This window comes from Gopherus flavomarginatus, chromosome 25, assembly GCF_025201925.1.
Source record: "Gopherus flavomarginatus isolate rGopFla2 chromosome 25, rGopFla2.mat.asm, whole genome shotgun sequence".
Classification (NCBI taxonomy): Eukaryota; Metazoa; Chordata; order Testudines; family Testudinidae; genus Gopherus; species Gopherus flavomarginatus.
Genome location: NC_066641.1, coordinates 14,038,058 through 14,062,813, shown reverse-complemented (window position 1 = coordinate 14,062,813; position 24,756 = coordinate 14,038,058). Strand labels below are relative to the sequence as shown.

General features: G+C 48.7%; 1 protein-coding gene across 3 annotated transcripts in view; it reads left to right on the top strand.

The window, feature by feature from the left end:
- LOC127040445 (zinc finger protein 385C-like) overlaps positions 1–24,756 on the top strand; it is a 153,301-nt gene that overhangs the window by 61,595 nt on the left and 66,950 nt on the right. The window contains exon 1 of one of the 3 annotated variants that reach the window (XM_050934609.1): positions 14,614–14,840. The exons of the other annotated variants lie outside the window; for them this stretch is intronic. Coding sequence (XP_050790566.1) covers positions 14,831–14,840 — 10 coding nt within the window. The 5' untranslated portion in view covers positions 14,614–14,830. Of the gene's footprint in view, positions 1–14,613; positions 14,841–24,756 lie in introns of those variants that run through there. 3 annotated transcript variants of the gene reach the window in all.

Here is a 24,756-nt window from a genome sequence, read left to right as displayed (position 1 = left end):
ATCACCACACAGGGCAGCCACTCTCCCCACAGGGCAGGGCAAAGGGGAGACTGACTCTGTACTCGCTTTCGGTGGCCCCGGTTTAAAGGCCGTGTCAGTCATTTTATCACTGACCAGCCACTCATACTGCACAAAAGACCCTGTCTTCTCTCTGTGCAACTCCACCATTTCTCTTCACACTCCTCAGGGGAGCTGTGGAGTCCCAGGATGACACAGCCCAGCCACAGCTTTGCCTTGGCTCCTTCTCCCCCCTGCAGTGCATCCGTCCTCCTGGCCACCCAGCCTCTTTGCTTCCCGTGGTGTGGAGTAATGAAAGTTTAGCAAGACCGTTCATGAGAAGGAGAAACCTACCCCAGCTGTTGCCTTGGCCCTACTAACCAGTAGGCATAGGAGGGCTCTGGAGCACTCTGGTGGGCAAAGCTGTCCTGGCACCCTCCAGGCATTGACCCAAAGCAGATCCTGAAGGGAGAACCAGCCCCCCAGCCCTGATGTTACCCCTGGTTAATTAAACAGAAAGGTGTTATCACCCAGGTGGTTGCCATGCCAACCCCCTCACTCAAGCAGATACTGGCCAACGTGTGGGATTTGAATAACTGACCCTTGAAATCTGTTAAGGGCCCATGTGATAATGATGACTGCTAATTACACGCACTTAGCAGTAATTTATCTTCACCGTGGTTATGCATGCGGCATTCCACTACAAAAGTGACTCTTAAAGGAGGAGAGGTTTTGTTTTGAAGGAGGATGTGTGTGTCTGGGTGTGAGAGAGAGGGAGAGAGACCTTTGTGGGGTTTTTTTATTAATGATAATGTCCAGCTGTTATAAGGAACTAGAGTGAGACATACAGTATATCTGGGGTAACTGCACAAAGCGATGGTGACCTACTCCAGAAGCCGAGAGATTTGAAACCTCTAGTACACCTCTACTCCGATATAATGCGACCTAATAGAACACAAATTCGGATATAACGCAGTAAAGCAGTGCTCCAGGGGGCGGGGCTGCAGACTCCGGCGGATCAAAGCAAGTTCGATATAACATGGTTTCACCTATAATGCGGTAAGATTTTTTGGCTCCCGAGGACAGCATTATATCAGGATAGAGGTGCACGTGTTTCATTCCGTATTGCATGGGAACCTCATTTATATTGATCAGCAAGGCACTCGGCCCTGCCCGGAGGTTGTGTATTAGCAAAACGTGGTCACAATGCAAATGACAATACAGGGTCCGAGGCAGCTGGAGAGTCGGACCCCTTGATCTTTTAAAAAAAGGAATCCAAAGCTTGCGATTGCCTGGTGTGGCCCCTGGTGCAGCAGCAACTGGGTGGGGTCGAGGGGTGCAGCTCTGAAGCAAACGAGCGAGCACCTCTCGTCAAACGCTTTGCAAGATGGGAGCTTCCTGAGCGGAGGCTTTGCAGGGGGATTTTGCCTCAAACCAGAGCCGTGCCCTGCTAGCCTAGACATAAATACCTGGGGGGTGGTGATCCAGGCTCACGCGCTGGGGAGGAACTGCTGAACGTCTTTCAGGTGTCACAGCCGCCTAGCTCTTAACTAGAAGGTTTAAGCAAGATGATAGATTTGCCTTAGGCAGTGGCGGTGCGCTCCACCTCTCTGTGGGATAAGCACGCGTTAAATGTGCACCGTGTACACTCAGACATGGCAGAGACCTTGCTTCCCTGCAGAGGGGCCTCGGTCCGTAAGGAGGTGTGGGTGTGACAGGGGGTATCTGGGTGGATGGATGGGTAAACAGCACTCCTGATGGGCCTGATTCGCCTCTCGCATAGGCCATCTCAACACCAGTTTAACTCCATTCGCTCCCCTGGAGTTGGCCCCTGGATAAACCTGAGCAGTCAGGCCTAGATGATTAGGCAGAGCCGGGCTGGAAGGGGAGCCCGGGGCCAAGTCCTGACAGGGACCCAATGAAAAGAGAGGGAAGAAAAGCTCTAGGCAGCCCCACTTGCTGCTGCCAGGGAGAGGGCCCTGGGCTCCTGCCTACGGATAGATCAACATGGCTCAGAGGGATAGACACAGTGCAGCCAGAGGCCTTCATCCTCTTCAGTACCGAGGAGCTCCAGACCTAGCATCTACCTTTTCCACCTGCTCCAAGGAGATGGAGCGCAGCATACTGGGAGCTGTGATTTCCACAGGCTGCCCTTTGCATGAAAGAGAGTGGTAGCCGCAGCCTATGGCATTTTATGGTCTCACCGTAGAAGGATTCGATGCTCCTAGGAAGCGGAAGGGGGAGAGAAAGTAAATCGGTCAGTGCAGCAGCTCTCAAATGGGCTGACGTGTATGGTGGAACCGGAGGAAACTCAGAGGAGAGCAATGGGACAGGGCAAAGGCCTGGATGAACTATCCTATGAAGAGAGATTGAAAAACTTGGGACTGAAAGGAGACGTATAAAAGGGGCCATGATGAAAGTCTATAAACTAATAATTGGTCTAGAATAGGGACATAATTGCTCCCTGTCTCATAACACGAGAACATTCCATTAAATTGAAAGGGGGGAATTCAAGACTGATGAGAGGACAGACTTTCTCACACTGTGTGGGGTTAGACTGTGGAACTTACTGCCACAAGAAGCCATTGAGGCCAAGAATTTAACAAGATTCCAAAAGGGAATTATTGTTTATCTGGGGTGACCAGATGTCCTGATTTTATAGGGACAGTCCTGATTTTGGGGGCTTTTTCTTATATAGGCTCCTATTACCCCCATCTCATCCCGATTTTTCACACTTGCTGTCTTATCACCCTATATATAGGCATAGAAAGCTTGTCCAGAGTTGTCATAGTAAATTACAATAAAATATCTGGAAGGTTTATTGAACCTCATGCCCTAAGGCTTAAGCCAATCTCTAATATTAGAGACCAGGATGAGATCTCTGTGGAGGGCAGATTATCCCATATCAGCGACTGCAGGGTTCTTACACCTTCCTCTGAAGCATCAGGCTGGAAATAAGGCATACATTGTTAATGATGGGAGTAATTAACCGTGGGGACATTTACTAAGGGTCATGGTGGATTCTCTGTCACTGACCAGTTTTAACTCAAGATGGGGTGTTTTTTCTAAAAGCTCTGCTCTAGGAATTATTTGGGGGAAATTCTGTGGTCTGGGTTACACGGGGTCAGACTAGCTGATCACAGTGGTCCTGTTTGGCCTTGGAATCTGGGTGTTGGAGATGGGCTCTGGAATAGAGAGAGGTTGGGTCTGATATTCTCTGGCAGTTCCTGTTTTTATGAATTCTTCCGGCAGTAAGTCACTGCAGCATCTCAGAGGCTCAGGATTTAAAAGCAAGCATCAGGTTCTGTACCCAGCACGCAGATACCTTGTGCTCGGTGTTGCGTGAAGGTTTTTACTGTGCGCTGAGGCACATCTCTGGTTTTAATTGGGCTTAGTTGGTTCTTGGACTCAGTACCAGAGGAACTGGATGAGATGCTCTGGCTTGTGTTACGCAGGAGCCCGGGTTGGATGATCTGATGCGTCCTTCTGGCCTTAAAATGGATGGAACTGTAAGGAGAGATGTCCTCTGTGTATAAAAGGGGCCTTTGCCACCTTGCTCTGAATTCCTCCTCTCTGGTCCCCTGGCTCCTTGCACCTAAGAGTGCAGTAATCAGCCGCCCAAGGGGGCGATTGACCTCATTTGTTCCAGTCCTGCCACAAGTTGTGGGACTTGCCACTGGTTCCAGTTCTACTAAGCCACGAGCTTTCCATGGGTGGCAGCTGGTGTGTGTAGAACATGATTCTGAGCTCATTGAATCACAGAATATCAGGGTTGGAAGGGACCTCAGGAGGTATCTAGTCCAACCCCCTGCTCAAAGCAGGGCCAATCCCCAACTATATAATCCCACCGAGGACTTTGTCAAGCCGGGCCTTAAAAACCTCTAAGGAAGGAGATTCCACCACTTCCCTAGGGAACCCATTCCAGTGCTTCACCACCCTCCTAGTGAAATAGTGTTTCCTGATGTCCAACCTAAACCTCCCCCACTGCAACTTGAGACCGTTACTCCTTGTTCTGTCATCTGATGGCACTGATAACAGTCCAGATCCATCCTCTTTGGAACCCCTTTTCAGGTAGTTGAAAGTAGCTATCAAATCCCCCCTCATTCTTCTCTTCTACAGACTAAACACTCCCAGTTCCCTCAGCGTCTCCTCATAAGTCATGTGCTCCAGCCCCCTAATCATTTTTGTTGCCCTCCACTGGACTCTTTCCAGTTTTTCCACACCCTTCTTGTAGTGTGGGGCCCAAAACTGGACACAGTGCTCCAGATGAGGCCTCACCAATGTCGAATAGAGGGCACATCCCTTGATCTGCTGGCAATGCCCCTACTTATACAGCCCAAAATGCTGTTAGCCTTCTTGGCAACAAGAGCGTCTGTAAAATACAGTGGAACCTTAGAGTTACAAGCACCAGAGTTATGAACTCACAGACAACCACACACCTCATTTGGAACTGGAAGTATGGAATCACGTAGCAGCAGAGACCAAAAAAAAGCAAATACAGCACTGTGTTAAACGTAAAGTACTAAAAAAAAGGGAAAGCAGAGTTTTTCTTCTGTATCATAAAGTTTTAAAGCTGCATTAAGTCAATCTTCAGCTGTAAACTTGAAAGAACGACCAGAACATTTTGTTCAGTTACAAACAACCTCCGTTCCCGAGGGGTTCAGAACTCTGAGGTTCTGCGGTGTGTGATTTTCTTTTTTGAGGTTTTCTAATTTGATGTGAAATTCCCATCCCTTCTTCTCATAATTTGTGAAGTATTTTATGATGTCAAGTTTCTTCATTCCATTCACAAACCTCTTCTGATGCCCTGGCCACCTTCTTTACACTTCTCCTTTGAAGAATTTTCTTTCCGCAAGGATCTGATTAAACAATTGCAGATGAAGCAGGCCAGATTTAATGGGGCCAATTCCATGGTGCTGCTACGATGTTCACTGACTGGGGATCTGGACCCCCCATAGCTTGTCTTAAAGTGGTCCCTGGAGTAGACTAGTTGCTGATTTTCACTCAGTGCTCCGGTTGATCTCAGTGAGAGCCGCAGGTGCTCTGCGCTTCTGAAGGCTGGGTGCTATATGCCATTGAGAGAGAAGACTCCCTCCTTGAAATGGAAATTGTTTGTCCAGGACCCTAGTCCTGGCAGACTTCTTGCAAACGTCTTGCCTCTTATACTCACACAGAGGAGCTCATTCATAGCAGAGGAATGTTTGAGCAGGATAATATGTTGAGCAGCCTCCGTCTTTCAGCAACGTGCCACAGATCCTGTAACCTCTCGGATGCATTACTAGAGGGGGATGAGGGGCATCTCTCTGATACCAGGAGATGAATGCCTCTATTTAAAATCCCAAGACTCAAGGACATGACTCTCCTGCTTGACGTTACTATTTGATATTTAAACCCAAGTAGAAATGATGGTAATTTTGTTATTAAATCTCTGAGAAGATGAGTTTTTTTTTAAAATGAGGGATAAAATTTTCCCTTTCCCCCCCCTAAATAAATCACAGAAAAAGGCTGTTTTAACTGCTTTCCTGAGCAAAAAAGAATGGAAAAAGTTCTTAATTTTTTAGTAGATTCTCTCATTGCTTAAGGCTGAGACGTCTCATAAGAATCCCAGTTAATGGAGGGGGTGGTATTGTTGAATAGGTAAGATTCCAAGAATAATAAGTCTCAAAAGGGAGCCCTGAGCATTCTTGGAAAACCAGCGTAAATAACCAGCAGTGGTATGACCAGACCATCGCTTTATGGAGAAAATTGAGGCTAAACGTCACCTTACCAGCAGAACATTCTCCCATCTGGAACCTGGCATCATGTCAAAACTCTGCATTAAACAAAAGACCTTTCTTTGGCCTAAGACTGTTGCCAACGATAGTCCAACTCTTCACTTCACAACTAAACCCACCATTAACTTTCCTCGTGCAATTTGCTTCTCGCAGCTGAGAATCCCCTTTTCAACCAACGTAAATCCAATAAGGAATTCTGTTTTTACTGTGGAAAAGGAATGTCCCCCAGTTCCCTCTCAGTTCATAACTTTAATTCTTAATTCATAAATGTAATTAATCTAACATCAATATAGTGTCTTTCACCCTAATTCACTTTTCACTGGGGTTACCGCGGCCACCTCTGGGGTGAAACATGGCAAGTGTTTATCCACTCACAGCAGGGCCTGATCCAATGCCCACTGACGTCCATGCAAGTCTCCACTGATTTCAGTGGGATTTGGATCAAGCTTCCATTTACCAGAGGAAGAGACGCTGCTCTTAAAACTGCAGGGAGAATTTAGGGAGGCAGAATGTAATGACACAGTCTGGAAGTTTGGCCGGGACAGCAGCCCTAGTGCCTTGTGAACCTTTCAGACTGCAAACCCTAGGGGGGAAGGGTTATCTGTCTTCTATGTATGGAGCCCAGTGGGATGTTTGAGGCACTGCTGTATTATAAATAATTCTGTTACTAATTATAATAGTAATAATCAGAACATTAATAGCCATAAGTGGTCTGGTGGTGCGGAGCACTGATCTACTCTAGGGGAAAAGGACTTGGTCATAGGACACTTATTGAAGCATTCAAAAACTCGGTGCCCCATCAATCTACAAACCCTGGGAAGTGCCTGAGGGAGAAAGGGGAGTTGGAAGGGCCTCTGGGAATCCAGGGAGCTTGGTCCTTCATCTTCTGTGTGGGAAACCCCCAGAGGGGGGAACCCAACCCTTAATACATGTTATCTTAAAAACACTTGGTCTACACTCCAGCAGGAAAGGTCACAGTCTGGCTTCCTGGCCTTTCAGTGATCAAAGACTGTAGCATTTTCTTCCACGCCTGAGTTGTTCTGCTTATGACTGAGCTTCCAATTACAGAGGCAAAGAGGAAAAACTATACATCTTTCAGATGTATTAATTTTGATGCTATCTAACATCTTTCACTCCTCAATTATACCCTAACTCTTCAAATAACAAAATCCGCCTGGAGGGGGACTAGTGAACCTGAGTAAGTTGTGGGCTGGATATCCCCACACACACCCCACACCCCTTCTTTGCTCCTGCATTTGCAAGTTCTTTGCAGAATCTAAGGGTCTACAGTTAACGTTTGCCAGATTTCCTCCCTGAAGGTGCATCTGAAAATTAACAATTCAGGGTAGAATCCTGGCCCCATTGAAGTCAATTTCAAAACGCTCCTTGACTTCAGTAAGGCCAGAATTTCACCCCAGATTCTTGAACCTCTCATGCTTGTCCTTATACCGCTGATGTCATTGGGACTGCTCATGAAATGAGGAGCACTCCCTGTGAGCAGGGTACCAGCATCTGTCCCTGCAGGTCTCTAACTGGCCCTGTTGTGTGCTTGTGTTGCAGTGCATGCCCAAGGGAGCCTCCCAGGGCCTAGCAAAGGGCGTGTGCTCCACGTGTTTATCCGCATGAGGATGTGTGTGCAGCACTCTGCTGAGAGGGGCCATACTGCACGTGCAGGCTGCTCACCACCACAGTGCAGTCAAGGAGAGCCCCATTCTGCAGCATGTGCCATATAGCCGGTGCGTTACAACATGCTGGTAATGTGTTCCCGGCACTTAGCCTGGGGATGTGTTATCCGCTGTGGTGGTATGTCTCCAGATGTGTTCCCCACGTATGTGACCATCTGGGGGACAACTCTGGGCCCAGATGGAGTAGTGCAAAACGTGACTTTCATTCCAAGGGCTATCGGCAGCTGTGCACCCCCATGCAACTCCACAGCAGTCCGTGGGGCTACCTGGGGGTCACTGAGGGCCTGCGGAATTGAACGGCATTAAGGATTCCTATGCATCCCAGCCTGTCTTCCCACTGTAGTGACAGTAGCTGGTCAGTCTCGTGCAAGGGATGCGTTGTTCTCATGCACTGCTTTGCTAAACTGCCTCCTCCCTCTCCCCCAGTGTGCTCGCGCTGGGCCCAGCCGTTCTCTGTGGCTGTGGCTATGTCTGCGTTTTGAGCTGGGGTGTAATTCCCAACCCAAGGAGCCGTATCTGTGTTTGCTCTGATTGAGCTGGTGCACTGAAAACAGGCTAGCCGCAACAGGGGAAGGGTCTAGCCACCCCAAGTACGGACGCCTCTGAGACACTGGGCGTGTACTTGGGGCCGCTAGCTTCTCCTGCTGCTCCGGCTGTGGGAGCTATTCTGTGGCTCGGTCAGAATAAGTTACATCTCCTTGAGCTGCAGTTCACACCTCCAGCTCAGAGTGCAGACGCACCCTTGTGACAGCCGTGCTGTCCGCTGAGACACAGAGACACGTGGCTAGAGATGAGCAAAGAGGCACCATTTCATTTCATCCAAAAATTCCCTGACATTTTAAAGAAACATTTCATTGCTGCTGCCTTCCCCCCTGCCCCATTTTGTCTGAATTTTGCTTGCCTGGATTTCAGGCTCCTCTGTAACAGACGCACTTAGGCAAGTTAGAAAAGCAGTGAGGTTTGGGGGTGTTTTTGCAAATGCTTATCCCAATCCAAAAATTCCCTTCTTCCAGAATGCAGACAGTAAGCTGCAACGTAATGTTTGCTGGGCAGGGGGAGAGCTGTGAATCTCCCTGTTACTGATCTTCTAAAACCTGTACTCATCCTCCTACATTACTTGTTATCCTGTCTCCCCCGCACTGCCCCAGCTCTCTTGTTTGCTGCCTCCATAATGTTATGGCAGGCACCTCCAGGTGGCGCTGTTAGACGTTGCCTTCCAAGTTCCTTTCCTTAGTGTGTGAGCTAGTTTTGAGTCTTGGGAAGACATTGGCCCAGATCCCAGGGGAGTTAGGCACCTAAATATTTTTGAAGATCTGAGCCGTTGTGTTAGTTTTTGGGTATGTGGGTAGTGAAGGGTTTGTTCTCCACCTTGGGATGTGGTTCGGGTCAGTTCTGGATGTGCAGCTGCTGCCTGGGACCTGGGGGTTGGGGATGGACTGAGATTTTTGGGAGATGGGATTACCCTGCTTTTGCTGTTGGACTGTCTCGTTCCAAGACTGGTGCATGTGGGTAAATAGAGCAAGTTTATACTAAGGATGTGCCCAACCTGTGCATGAATGAGTTCTCCTTCACTGGGACACCAACCTGCAAGGCCTTGACCATCTTCCGTGACTGGGTCATGCCAGGGCCAGAAGAAAGGGCAATAAAAATATCTGAAACTGTTACCTGCGATAGGCTTATTTCTGCAGCTGGTCCGTAGAGTCCAGCCCCTTCAGTGCAGCCTTGTCCTATTATGATCTGCCCTCCCCAAATCCACATGTGATGCTGTCATAACTTAGTCCCAGATTTGGACCTTAGCGTCCAAAATATGGGGGTTAGCATGAAAACCTCCAAGCTTAGTTACCAGCTTGGACCTGGTACTGCTGCCACCACCCAAAAAATTAGAGTGTTTTGGGGCACTCTGGTCCCCCCCAAAAACCTTCCCTGGGGACCCCAAGACCCAAATCCCTTGAGTCTCACAACAAAGGGAAATAATCCTTTTTCCCTTCCCCCCTCCAGGTGCTCCTGGAGAGCTACACAGAAGCAACCTCCGTGAATCTAAGCAGAGGGACTCCACCCTCCCCGTTCCCAGTCCTGGAAAACAGAATTACTTCCCTCTTCACCCAGAGGGAATGCAAAGTCAGACTAGTAAATCTAACACACACAGATCTCCCTCTGACTTCTTCCTCCCACCAATTCCCTGGTGAGATGCAGACCCAATTCCCTGGAGTTCCTCACTAAAGAAAACTCCAACAGGTCTTAAAAGAAAGCTTTATATAAAAAGAAAGAACAATACATACAAATGGTCTCTCTGTATTAAGGTGACAAATACAGGGTCAATTGCTTAAAAGAATATTGAATAAACAGCCTTATTCAAAAAGAATACAATTCAAAGCACTCCAGCAACTATAGACATGTAAATACAAAACAAAAAACCAACTTTGTACTCACAACTTGGAAACAGAAGATTAGAAAGCAGGAAATAGAAAAAATCCTTCTCTAGCTGAGAGAGATTCAGGCAGAAGACCAAGAACAAAAGACTCACACACAAAAAACCCTCCACCCAGAGTTGAAAAAATCCTGTTTCCTGATTGGTCCTCTGGTCAGGTGCTTCAGGTGAAAGAGACATTAACCCTTAGCTATCTGTTTATGACAGATGCCCTTGAATCCATTTTAAGCACAGTCAGTCAATTCCAATCAGTCACGCCCTGGCATGAGAGGAAATCTCTATCTAGGTATGAAATATCTCAGGAGACAAGCAGTTCAGTGAACGGCCCTAGACACAAAGCAAGTCCATTCTCAATTCCAAAGCTATATCCTAAAAATATAAAACTTATTAGAAGTCACATCTCGGATGGAGATGAAAATCCACGGCAGTAGCCGAGGGCCGGTTTGCAACCTTCGTCCCAGTGGATACCCGACTCCAAAGCTGCGTGTTCACTTAGGGAGGAGGAGAGAGAAATACCATCTGCCAGAGGAGTTGTGGGGTGAAATGCTATGGCCTGTGAGAGGCAGGAGTCAGACTAGCTAATGGATTGTCACCTGGAGCGTGTCAACCCCCTGGCAGTTATGAACAGGTCCAGGGTGGGATGCCACCCGCACTCCCTTTCTTTGTGGCGGGATGGGAGGAAGTTCCATTATCATCTCCTGTAAGGTAGAATCACAGCATGGAAAAGCTGGAGACACCGCAGGGCTGTAAAGCCATAATCGGCCCTTCTGGCCTTAAAATCTGTGACCCTCTGTGTCCTCTTTCAGCTTCAATGTTTGCTTATGTTAGTCATTGCCAAGGACATGAAGCATCTTAATATTAAACTTAAATAGCCCAACAAGGGGCAGGGCCTGGTAACAGGCCATCAGGGGCCAGCTGTCAATGGCAGATTAGCAAGTATCCAGTCTAAATTTACTGTCACTAACTCTTGTGCGTGCGCACCATGTGCGTGCGGGTGTACAGATGCGCACACAGGAGCCTGTAAACGTTTTTCTGATTCAGTCCTGGGGCAGTTCCAGCTCTTAACGCTTTTTACATCAGAGCCCAGTTCCCTGCAAAACAGACAGGGGAAGTGTGAATGATCCTGAAGTTCAGACCAGTTGCTGCCTGTGTTTTCATATGTCAAGATCGGTCCCCAGCGCTTGATAGTCGAGGCTGCCTTACTCAGCATGTGTCAATGCGATGCACTAATGCTCAGCATGCTGCTGCATTCATTCCTCAGCAATTAGTTGCCATGACCTCTTGTTACAGAGCAGTGCTTGGATTTGCCATCTCAACTTGCTGACGGTTCCCAAATATCAGCTGGACGTCCAGTTGAGTTAAAGAAAAGAGAAACCCCAGAGACACCCAAACTGAACTGCACTGCGCTAAATGTTTCTAGTGGCTTCAGGCATTTTACAAAATGTAAAAATTTTAGCGTTTGCATTAAAATGTGACCTGTTCTAAATGAAGCTGCATGTATCCATGGATGCCCTCAGAAAAGAGTTTGGCTTCTTGTTGGTTGGTTGGTTGGTTCTTTGCATTTGTTTTTAAACTGAAAGAGGCACATTTTTACCAAACTCTCCCAATTATCTGATCTTCCACAAAAAAAAAAATTTAAACTCAGCTCTTCTCTCGTGCTCTTCATTCCTAGATCACAAAACACTTCGTTGCAAAAGAAGATGAGTGTCATTATCCCATTGTACAGATGGAGAAACTGGTGAAAGGAAATATGGTGCATAATTAGACAGTGGAATTCATTGCCACTGGGAGTTTTGAGGCCAAGAACGAAGCAAGATTCAAAAAGGGTCAAGACTCTCATATGGATAGCGAGAATCTCTGGAGTTATCAGAATCAATGCTAACAAAAATGTTGAAGGAATATTAAACCTTGTTCTTCAGGACTGAAACCAATCTCTGTTAAAGACCAAGATGAGCTGTAATGTGGGGGGCAGATTACCCCCATCTGCTATTGCAGGGCTCAGCTTCCTCTGAAACATCTGGTGCTGGCCACTGCTGGAGACGGGCTACTGGACCAGAAGGAATTCAGATCTGTTTCATTCTGGCTAGGCCTGTGTTTTTAAACTGTGACACAAGGCGTGGAGAAAGGACTTGCTCAAGGGCACCCGGCAGCTCTGATTCAAGCACTTTTCCACTTTGCCCTTAGATGCGCCCTCAGGGGCTCACTGAAGTGTCTGGGTCAGCAGCAGGGAACAGAACCAGGCCCCGTGTGGCCATGACAAGCTAGACACTAGTCAGCGTGTGATGTATCTTGCTGCTCTGAAGGACAATAGTTTCTAATTATTTCTGGGTAGGTTGATTGATACCCACTCATGTCTGGCTTTAATTCCCTTTCTGGTTAGTGGGGAATCGTGCGCCCCAAAGACACTGATAATCAGGCAAACCTTAGCGTGCTGGAGAGGGACTCAGGGCGGAATTGAGTGAAGGTTCCGCGGTCAGGTTTTCTTTGGGGACTTTGGGCGTAGCCTTGGTGGGCACAAATGCGCCTCGAGGAGTTGGAAGGGGATAAAGCCGTGAATCTTGAGTCACGTTGCACAATCACCAGCATTGCACAGACAGCAGCCGGAAGCAGGGTGCATGGGAGTGTGTGTGTCTGGCAGAGCTGCTGGGTACCCTGCCAGGGCACCGGTGTCTGGGAGAACGGTCGCAGTCCGAGCTGTGGCTGGTCCCTTCAGTACCAGGTTTTTGTTCAGGCTGGGTGGGTGGATTGCGCTGCCTGCAGATCCTCACAGTTGTTTGTCTGTCGCTGGTAGCACACCGGTGTCCTGGCAGTAGCCAACCAGCTGCTCTGGGAGTCGCTGGGTAACATTGCCAGCAGTTATCTCATGGAGTTGTCCGCAGGCACTAATAATAATCATCGTCTGGCTCAGCCTTTGAGCCCAAACCCCTCCTCTTGGCTTCTGTCCCTGCCTTTCGTCTCTTAGATCCTGAGCACATCTGGCTGGCAGATGGGGAGCGGTGAGGGGGACACCTGCTGTTGCTCCTCGTCTTATCTTTGCAGTGACTCTTGGACGCTGCCTTTCAAACGGGGGAGGGAGGAAGCGACGGGGCCTTAGATGATGGCGGGCAGCCAGCGTCCTCTGTGTGCGTGGTCGACACAGGGTGCAAATGTGGGCAAAGGCTCCCACTGGGCAGATTGGAACCACTGGCCTGGCGCAGTGGTGGGGTTAGAAATTAGTCTCAACCCCCGTGTGCCAGGCGCTGCACAAACACAGTGCCCCAGTGAGTGCACAGGCTAAGCCCTGCATCCTGCAAATACATCCCGCTTCACGTTGCCCACTGTGAGTAATCCCACCGCGCTGGCCACAGTATGGACGTGGTTGTGGGGTCAGGAGACTGGTTGGCCTCATTTGCATGCTGCTGTGGAAGAGCCTTAACCCAAATCATTCCTGGGCTCTTGAGCAGAGACAGCATCGCCGAGCAGCTGGTCAAAAATCATGAGATTTGGTTTTGAAATCGTGAGTAGGGCTCCGTGTTTGTCATGGACGTCGCGGAATCCGTGACTTCCTGCGCCTCTGTGACTTCTGCAACGGCCAGTGTGGCTGACCCTAGGGCTGCCCAAGCAGTTGGCCCCGGGGCCAACCACACCGGCCATGCTGGAACGGCTCTGCAGCCAGCTGCTCGGGCAACCCCACAGTCAGCCACACCAGCTGCTGCTGGATCAGTCCCAGCCCGGGGCCAGCCACACCCTCTGCTGCTCTGGCAGCCCCAGGCAGCTGGCCCTGGGGGCTGCCTGAGTAGTGGCCGATGCAGCTGGCCATGGCGACCGCCTGAGCAGCGATTGCAGGGTGACCGGAGCAGTGGCTGGCCCTGGGGCTCCCCCCTGGCAGCGGACCCCTCCAAAGTGCCGCCCGCCACTGGTGCCACAAGCTCCCCCCTAGCAGCACCCGCCACCCAAGACTCAATCAGGGGTATTTATGGTATAAGTCACAGACTGTGACTTTTTGTTTCTTGCCTGTGACCTGTCCAGGACTTTTACTTAAAATACCCGACTAAATCGTAGCCTTAATCATGAGATTCTGTAAAAACAATAGCTGTGGTGTTCTTTTATTTGCCTTCTGCTCTTTGAGCCTTTATGGGGCACTGGGGTCAGATTTTGAAGCTTTCTCCACAGCCACGTGGGCTGGAAATGTACTTTTTCTTTAAGAATGAAGGCTGGAATCATTACAGATCCACCTGACTCCAGGAGCTGGGGCTTTAAAGAAAACAATCAGTATCATGAGACTCATGACAAACTCATGAGACTTGGCAACACTGCAGAGAGCAAGGAGCAAAGCTTAGCAGGTGGATCTGGAATCTGACCACCTGCCCTTGGCCTCTCCATCATGCCTTCCTGGAACAACACAGGCCCTAAAAGAGGAGGATGTTATGGGCTCTAGCAGGGGGTGAGGAACTGAGCGGTTCTTGGGGGTGTGTCTCTCTCCCGCTCAAAGTTTCTTTGCTTTGGCAGCCTCGGGGTTTACTCTGAGCCAGTGTTGGAGAGAGAAGAGTGCTTGTGTGTTCTCTCCTCTTGGAAAGGAAAGAGAGCGTGAGTGAGCCCATGAGAGAGAGGGCATTCTCACTCCAGTTCCTCTGATACCCCCTCCCATCCAAGTTTCATGTTAATACCTCATCTCTGTGTGCCGGGACCTCAGCTGGGAGAGGCTACAGTTGTTAACTCCCCATCTGTCCTTCTGATTGGGCTAAGGAAGGGCCAGTGAATGGGGGAGTGTGGCGTTTCCCTCCTTAGGGCACGGCTCGGTAGAGCATTAAGCTTTTAATTGAGGTATAAGTGGATCAGTCCAAGGAAGGGGGCACTTGTGCGGCACGCTGCTCTGGAGCAGGCGGCTGTTGGCAATCCATGCAGCTGCATTAGTAAATACACGCAGGGGGATACCAGTGGCGAGGAGGCAGCGCAGCCAGAGCAAAATGCTTTTAGGTAAGTGAAATGCAACTTTCCTTTCCTCATGCTTCCAACAACGGGCAGCCTGCTAGGTGGTCTTTTATGTAACGGCTACTTGAAAGCTGGACAGTCCCCTCCCCGGATTCCTGTCGCAGTCGGCTTTTTAATCAGCGTGAAGTGGGAAAGCTGTTAGCTCAGCTTGTGCTATGGCTTGAAAATTGAGGGTAGGTTTAGAGAGAAGCTTCTCGTGGGCGCGTGTTACGCAGGCATCACAAAAGCTTGCACAAAGCACTGGGGGGTTGGCCAGTTTTGCAGCAATGATGGCAAAGAAATCGAACTAGGAAGAGCGCCACGAATGTCTACCTGTGAATGGTTCGGGGAAGTCCAGGCATGTTTGTGCTGCTAACGTCCCAGGTGCACTCCTCAGTGCAGAGACAGTGCAGCCTTTACTTACAGCCACCTGCAATGGGCTTTTATAGAGTCCTGTGAGCCCAGAAAGATGAAATCAAATCAAGGTGCAAGTTGTAAAAACTGCCCTGTTTCCTCTCGATCTGAGGCCAGTTTAACTAAGGTTACGGACCCCGAAGTGCATCCCCCTCGTGAGCTTGGCCAAAGGCTTGAGGGTCAATAGTGACAAAGACATTGATGTGAACTGTTGTGCTGTCAGGAACGAGCCTTGGAGACTCATGGAACTTAGGAAGTCCTGGCTTGGAAATGGTGCCTGGTTATAGGAGCATGATACCTGCGTATCCTCTGCCTTATTGAACCTCTCCGAGCCCCTCTCTCAGCACTATGCAATCCTAAACTGCAATTTACAAGCAAAGTGGATTCAGATCCCTCTCCATTTCCATCCCTTGAGAACCCATTGGAACAGAGGTTGTATCTTTTTTATTAGAACGGGTTAAGTCTTGCATCAGTCCATCCGTCCTCAGAATGGTCAGCCTCCCCCCAGACACACACGCGCAACCTGTTTCTTCAGCTCTCAGCTTTTAATCTTAATTACCGGTGGGATTCAAGCTGGGCTTGATTCACTGCAGCCTATTGATTTTTCCCAGGGCTATGAGAAGCAGGTTGCATGCTGACGTGCGCTTTATTTTGTCCTCTCTTTTCATCTGGGGGTCAGCTTTTACTTTGGCGCATCCTCCTGTTTCTGTTCGGCTTCTTTGGAATGTGATGCCCGTGTGCTGTGCTCTTCATCTGAAATGAGGTTGGGTGGGGGAGAAGACAGGCAAAGGCTTTGAAGAAAACACAGTTCAAAAGCTTGCAGGAAGCTCTGCTGATGCTGGTTAGCTGGTGTTTTTTGGCTGCAGAAGGCTCATTGAGTCAAGCTGCAGCGACAAATAAAGTGAACTGGAACACTTGCGTCCAGCCTGGTTTCGCTTGCAGACGTGGGAGCCCTGGTTCTGTGCTTTTATCATTATCATTGTTAACTTTCCACCACGCCGTTAAATGACCCAGCTTCACATTTTCATTTCACTCCCATGTCTTACGTTGTTGTTTTTGTCGTCAGTGTTATGGGTGTCTGTACAGCTGGTACGTATAGGATGGTTCCTGCTCTCTGCCTCTCTCTCTCTATATATATATATTTATAGACTGTTACTATATCATGTACATGTGCATGTTTATGTCTGTGTGTGTTTTATAAGACAGTTGCATCCACGGAAACACGGATGTTATTAAACTGGCACATCTGGCTGGGTTTTTTGAACTACGGCATTGCTTGTCAGCTGCCTTGCATAGATCACTTTAATTTTTTTAATCATTTGAAACATAATCCATCTTTCGTGAGCTGTCTTTCCCTGTATTTCTGGAACAAGTAACAGTTCTCGGGATATTTATCTAGGATATTTGTTAGCCAAAGCAGGTTTAAAAAATATAGCTTGCCTTTATCCTTGATGCTTAAAATATGTAACTAATGTTCTGAAATCTTTGTATTTTTATTTTTTAAATTTTAAAATACAAACTCTTCTGTATCCTGGCACACGATAACACACTTCCTCTGGATCTTTTCCCTTATTCGCCACCACCTGCCTGTTCTTTCTATTTCCTTTGCCTCTCTAATTTTTCAGTATTCCATCTCAATGACAAAACAGCGAGAATAATTTTACTCCAGAAAATTTCTCACCAAAGGGCACTGTGCAGTAACGTACTGTATCCTGTCAGTGCCTGGTAGTTTAATGGAACCCTTTGTATAGTATCGTATTCCACTGGGGTACCCTGAAATTTTGGAAAGGACTGCAAAGGTTTTGTTAGAATATATTCTGTTAGCCATATTTATTTGAGTTCTGTTTACTTCCTGACGTGTGTAAAGTGTCCTCCTCTTCTGAAGCGGTGTTTTGAAGCACACAGAGGGAGGGTGAAACCTCAAAGCCAGAATGTTCTGAATATCTAAAGGATTAGAATTAAAAAATTCCATTTCCTTAGGGCAAAAGCGTGCGAGCATATGGAGTTAAAAACTGGCCATGAAAGTTCTGAGTTAGCCTAAGTGCGGAGTAACTTTGACTGCATTAATGGATGGGTCGTGCAAGCTTCTCCACCAGGGTGGGAATTATTAGCTGCATTTCAGGTAAGGCTTTTGAAGCCTTTATGAGGCTTTGTCGTTGTTACCACTTGGTCAAATTGTCGCCGTTCCACTGAAGTCAAAGGCTCGGCGACAGTTTACACTAGCTGTGGATCTGCCCCGCTTACTCTTTTTGATTTTGGTCTTGACTGCTGCAGGCAGGAACCCTCGAGGTTTTGAAATCTGTGTTGGTTTTTTTAATAGAATATGGAATAAAATGCACTCAAAGTCAGCAAAACTTTAAATTCTCTTCAGGCTCAAAATGGCGCTAAGCCCCATTGTCTCTGGGCAGGCAGATGTTGGGGCTGATTGCCCCATGCTAGCGGCTGAACGAGTTGCGCTGCTGTGCAGGTACTAAAGCTGATGGCTTGTGATGAAGATCTTTGCAGCAGCAGTGTGCCTCATTGAGGCTCCAGTCCAGCCAGGGACTTGAGTGCATCTCATTGACTCCCATGGGACGACCCATGTGCTTACAGGCAGGCAGCTCCCTACGCGCCTGGCTGAAATGTCCATTGAAGTCAGCAGAAGGAGGCGCGTTGTCTTCAGTGCACATTGAATCAGGCACTTTGCCTTTGGGAAGGTCTCCACTTAAAACGCTGCAGCCGTGCAACTGCACCACTGTGGCACGTTAGTGACGTGTACTTCGGATTAGCCTGGACTCCGCAACAACTGGCATTAGCGGAGCCAGTGTAGACCAGGGAAGCCACAGCTGACTACCTCGGTCTCAAGCAGGGGTGGGCTCAACTGATGCAAAGTGAAACGTTGTCGTTTGCACTGCGGGTTTGCAGTGGTGCAGCTGCCCGAGTCGCTGGACCCCCACTATAGAAAGGCATCAGTCATCTGGACTGGAAACGGAGTGTCTAGGAGTGTGGTTGAGGGCAGCACTGCCCCTTTGCGATGGGGTCAGTCGGAAATGGCTGGTGCGTGGTAGCAGGAAGCCATGTTGTAAATCGTTGGGTGGCGTCATGCTTGGGTTCTGAAAACATTTGGGGTTTATTGATCCATATTTTATTTGGCTGCTTTTAATTGACTGCATACTAATGCTTTCTGTTCTCTCCAGAAGAGAAGTGTCTCATTAAACCAATAATCTTCCTATCCATCTGCAAAAGGGCCTGCAGTTATAACGCTTTCTGAAAAACATCTTTATGTGTGGATGCCGCAAAAAACAACCACCACTATTATCTCCCCACAAATGGCTTCTGTTTTTACCTCTCCATTATTAGCTACCTTAAAAACCTGGGTATGTTGCTCTTCTGTCATTGCCAGGATTTAATGGAGGAAAGAATTAATCTGGATGCGTTCTCAGCATAATGTTGAATGCATCATTTTCCATCCCATTTCAGCTGTGGGATTTGGTTTTCAGGGTCTCTTCATCAAATGCTAGAACCTTGCTTTTTCTGATATTCTTTGGGATGAATTTCCCCAGCAGTTACTTCCATCAGAGGGGGCTAACTCTTGGAAAAGTCTCGAGGAGAACATCCATTTGCTAATTTCAGTGCTCAGCTGGCATCTTAAAAGACTATGCTAGTGAGTCTATTGGACCACGTTTCCTCTGCTGCCAGCCCCTTTCAGAGATGGGGGGATCACTATCGACTTTTGTATAACCCAGGCCAGAGGATTTCACCCAGGGATTCCTGCATCAAGTCCATATCTTCTGGCTGAGCTAGAGCAAACTTGATGTAAAGATGCCAAGTGATGGATAATAATGGATTTCTACTAATAAATATTTCAAGCAAACCTGAACGTTTTTGAAATTTTTAATAAATTGTGCTCCTGATAGCAAATTGAAGAGCCCTCTCCCACTGTTCCCAGTACTGAAGGGACTAGCTGAAGCAGTCTCAGAACTGTTACCAATGATCTTTCAGCATTCACGGAGAATGGGTGAGGCCTGGAGAAGGGCTAGCATAGTTCCTATCTTTAAGAAGGGGAACAAGGAGGACTGGGGAATTATAGACCCTACTTTGATATCTGGAAAGATACTGAACAAATTATTCAACAATCAATTTGTGCGCACCTAGACGATTGTAGGGTTATAAGGAAGAGCCAACATGGATTTGTCAAGAACAAATCATGCCAAACCAGCCTATTTTCCTCCTTTGGCAGAGTTACTGGCCTGGTGGGTAGGGGGCAAGCAATAGACGTGATATGTCTTGATTTTAGTAAGGCCTTTGATGCAGTCCCACGTGATATTCTCATAAGCAAACTCCGGAAATGTGGTCTAGATGAAATTGTGCACAGCTGGTTGAAAGACCATACTCCCAAGTGTCATTACCAATGGTTTGCAGTCAAACTGGTATCTAGTGGGGGCCGGCAGGGGTCAGTCTTGGGTCTGGTACCAATCAATATTTTCATTAAGGATTTGGATAATGGAATGGAGAATATGCAGATGACACCAAGTTGGGAGAGGTGGCAAACCCTTTGGAGGACTGGATTAGAATTCAAAACGACTTTGACAAATTGGAGAATTGGCCTGAATTCAACAAGATGAAAGTCAAAAAAGACAAGTGCCACGTACTTCGCTTAGAAGGAAAGAATCAAATGCACAGCTGCAAACTGGGGACTAACTGGCTAATTGGTCGTACTGCCGAAAAGGATCTAGGGGGTTATAGTGCATCACAAATTGAATCTGAGTCACCCAATCCCCTGCCCCAAATCACAATCCCCTCCTGCACCCAAATTCCCTCCCTGAGCCCACACCCTCTCCTGTACCCCAACACTCTGACCCAGCCTGGATGCCCCTCCTGCACCTCAACTCCCTTCTAGAGCTTGCACCCTCTCCTGCACCCCAACCCCCTGCTCCAAGTCAGAATCCCCTCCTGCACCCAAACTCCCTCCCAGAGCCTGCACCCCCTCCTGCACCCCAACCCCCTGCCCCAAGTCAGAATCCTCTCCTGCACGCAAACTCACTCCCAGAGCCTGCACCCCCTCCTGCACCCAATCTCCCTCCCAGAAAGAAACTAATACAACAGCTGTTCTATGGTAAGAAGTTGGCTATTTTGAATTAATTTAACTGTATTCTGTATGTTTTAAGGCTGAAATGTAACCACAGAATGGCTTTATGTTCATTAATAGCCCCGGGCCCACAGGAGAGTTAATCCAGCCCTGCTCTTAGGTGGGTCCATTTCATCATTGATCCATGATTGTTAAACCTATAGCTAATAACTGGAATTGTGCATTGAATAGATCTCTTGGATTCTTTTGCCTCTTCAGAGCTAGATGGTAGGAAAGTAAGTCTTACTATGTGTTTGTCTGTCTTAGGTGAATATGGCAGTACAGTTGGTGGGGGGCAGAGGGGCAGATTTACAATGAAAGGTTAGAACGAGAAATAAAAATCCAATTAAATAATAATTACAAATGTGTATTTGATTCCAAGCATTGACCATTGCCCGTCTAGCTCTGGGGCAAGCCTAGAGGAGTGCTACATAATTGTACAGCCATTACAAACTCCATTTTCAAGGCTCTGTGAAAAGTGGCTCTAGGCAGAAATTTGATGAAAAATTTCAAAAGCGAAGAGCTGCTGACTGTTTTACAAATCAGAGGGAGAACCGAGCTGGGTTCCCTGGGTCTGAAGGTCTTTTCCGCCCTCTGGAAGTCTCAGCCCTGAAACAGACTCTCAAAGCCACCTCGTGGTCCTCTTTCGAGTTCCTCCTTCAGTCTCTTCTTCGCTGTGATGCCTGGACAGCCCTGGACAATGGCTAGGCAGCTGGTTAGCTGTGACCATTGCATTTCATGCTGACCAGTATCATCTCATGGTTTCCTTGAGCTCCCTCTGCTGTGGGAAAGGACTGCCTCTTTAATTGGATGTTTGTACAGGGCCTGGCGCAATGGAGCTCTGGCCTCCAGATGCGACCGTAATACAGATAAATATTTTAAAATGAAATTTCTGCAGGCTGGTGCCGCAGGTCATTGTGTGCCGCTGTATCAGAAGTCCAGGCTGATGATGGGAAGGTATTCTAATGTTTCTCTTTGGCCCCCCTCCCCTGTAAGCCTCTTTGGTTGGTTGGTTTGTTCAAAAAGAACTTACCTGGAATGCTCCATGGGCACAGTGCGGGGTTCGGGGGTCACTGCCATTTCTGGTTCTGGTGATTGGGATCCTTTATTATGTGTCTTATGGCTGTGCCTAAAGACCTCCCGACCCTCTGGACCAGGTTCCCTTTATGCTGGATGCTGTCCAGACACACAGCCTAGTTGTAGCCCTGCACCAGAGAGCTTCCAGCCTAAATAGCCACACAAAGGGGGAGAAACTCAGGCGGTGATTGGAAGAGCTGAGGACTTGAGTGCGACAAGTATCTAGGCCGGTTGACGGTTTAGGGTGGACGACGTCAGAGTGTTACCAGCAGCAGCCCTGCCGGTAAGGCACAGAATGATGCTCTGTTCTAAATGTCTGTTCCTGTACAGACACGCCTCTGAGGCTGCCTGTGTCCACTTCCACGTGCATGAACCCTGTTCCACCATAAACAGAGCACTCACCTGTGCTCTGGCTGAGAGCAGGGTGGGCAGGGCCACGATGGGCCGATAGTACGCGAAAAAGCCACCATTGTAGTGCATGCTACATTGCATAAGTGCAGCTATATGGTCCTGGCTTGTTCTGTGTGTCCTGTTGCCTGGTCACCTTTCCCCATCGCTACGGGTGTGTTGGGGGGGGGCAGGTTCTTTATTTGTTTTATATATCTGGGCCATTTTGGAAGTCTCGCCCCCAAAGCAGCTCCTTGCTGCTGGGCCATTGCCAGGCCGTGTGGTGCGAATTGCACCCTGCCCTGCAGGTAACTAAACGGTAGTATGTAAATGGGACTGATCCTCCTCTTGTTTGCACCAGTGTAAACTGGAAGTGCATTGAAGTCAATGGGGCTACACTGCTAGGACACTGGCCAAGCGGAGACTGGACGGTGTCCATGTACCTATAGCACGTGCCATGTACAGGATACCTTGTTATTCCAGTAACGTTACTTGCCAAAGGTGCTAGACAAGTCAAACCAAAACCCCTCGCTGGTGCTTTGTCAGTGCACCCCGACCCCGCATGTAAATACTGAGACAGACATTGACTGGGGTAGATTTTCATCATCTGTCTCTAAACGTGCACAGACAGGTTTTCACAGCCCAGGTGTAGCCCATGTGAATTTGCTTGGGGCTGCATGCAGTACAGGCAGCCTGCCCAGTGCAGTCTGCAGGCATGTCCCCCGCCCCCTGCAATCAGTGAGGAGGGAACTGCAGGGCTGCATTGGCCCCTCGCTGGACAGTCAGAAACCCTGAGCTAAACCGCGTTCTAAATCCCCGGGTCTCTTTCAGTGTGTGCCTCATCCCTCTTCAGAGAGACTTACTGCAGTCTAGTGCGTGGGGCACTGGCCTAGGAGTCAGGAGATTTGGGTTCTGTTTTTGGCTGTGATACTGACCTGCTGTGTGACTGTGGGCAAGTCACTTCCCCTGGCTGTGCCTCAGTTTCCCCTCCCACTCAGTCTTGTCTAATGCTCTTTGGGGAAACGACTGTCTCTTGCTGAGTGTTCACAGCTTAGCCCCTGCACTGCCTCTGAGTGCTACAGAAATAATGAATAACAATGGTAGGTAATTGAGAAGGCGCTGCAGCAAGAGATCTGCGTGCTGCTACAGGTGCAGGCCAAAGTGGTGGGAGGGAAAGGAACCTGCTTAATTTGCTCTGAATCAGTTATTTCACCGGAACGGTGAAAGAGCCACAATTTAAAATTCTTTCCTCCCTTTTAATTTCCGTCAATTATTCTTTGGCTGTAACAAATTGGACTCGGTTAGAATTTATAAATTAAACAGAGCCTGGAATAGAGGCTGAACTGATCAGGGGATTGTTTTCCATTCTTTCATGAAACATTCCTTCCCCTCCACAAAGGAAAAAAAAAGGGTAGGGGGGAATGAGGAGGGGAGAGAGCCTGCCTCAGGGTGTGAAGGAGACAGAATTAGAATTTGACAGTTACCTCCTCCTCCTTCCTGACTCTGCCCCAGGTCAGGATTAGCCATGCTCCTTTCCTCTGTTGAGAAGCTAGTTACCCGCCACGAAGTTGCATTCCTCTGAGGAGACAAGTCAGATCTTTGCACCAGTGGTTTGTGTGAATGCAGGGAATGAAACCACATGCTGAGGCTATATGGGATGAAATCCCAGAGAACTCCTGGTTTACCAGGCCTGAGGCCACCTTGAAAACACAGGCACTCCAAACCCGTCCCAGGTGCAGGGAACCTGGGGTTGGTTTTAGGGATGCATTTCTAAAAGCCAATTTCCAGCTAATTAGCTGGTGGTTGAAATGGCTGTGGTTACAGATTAAGATGTGCAATCAAAAAGGGGCATTCTCGGTCAAGACCCCGTAAGGAGTTTGGAGGCTGGGAGTAAGACAGAAGTGGGAGGAAGTGCAGGGGAGGATATGATCTTATCGGCCCTTGAGTCTCCCTCTGATCCAACAAAAAATTCCCTCGTTACCAGGCTGCGCCGCAAGGACTGTACATCCTGGCTCCAGCTCCATGACCGATGAAGTGCTAGGACGGGCGAATAAGATTCATTATTCTAGCAATGTCTGGGTTTTGGGGGGAAGAGGAGGGGTACAGAAGGCCCCTCTGGCATTCTGCAAGTGTCCTGAGATGGCGGCTGTGTCGGGACAGGAGTCGCTGGCAAAGTCCGGGCATTTCAGCAGATAGAGGGGCTGGGGTGTTTATTCCTTCTTTCTCCTTGCTCTGTCTAACCCTGTTTGCAGCCATGGCCTGGGAGTTAGCTGGGATGTCATCTGAGCTTAGTTCACTGCTTTCTCCTTGTCACATTACGTCAGTAGCAAAAGGTGCTGCCAAGCCTGGCAAAGGAATGAAATAAGAGACAATAGCTTGGTCTTGTTAGTGTCTGTGCAGGTCGGGGTGGGGGGCAGGGATGCTCCCCTCGGGGCCCACATGGGATGTAGCTAGTCAGCATAATGGCACTTTCTTGGCAAGGGAGGCACAGCCTCTCTGTCCAGGGGCTTACCTGGCCTTCTGCTGAGCGCCTCACTGCAGCTGGATTGAATCCTCCCCACGCCCTTGTGAGGAAGGAAGTACCAGCCCCGATTTACAGCTGGGGCATCGAGACACACACAGACCCTGTGTCACCGTGGGATAATCCATGGGAGAGCTGGAAACGGAACCCGGGTCTCTCTGACTCCCCGTCCAGTGCCCTGGACACGAGATCAGCCTTCCTACCTGCGCTAGTGCGGAAGTCAGGCCGGGGTGGTAAGCTCCCGCAGGGCAGGAACAGTCCCGGACTTGCGGTGCCTAGCGCACTGGGTCCCGGGCCTTGACTGGGGTCTGGACCTTCTGTGGTCTGCAGCGTTGTATCAAAGAGGAACCCAGCTGGTCGTGTCCTCCGAGAATCCCGCTGGGCCAGGCTTTGGCGACCCTTGGAGGACATGGGGG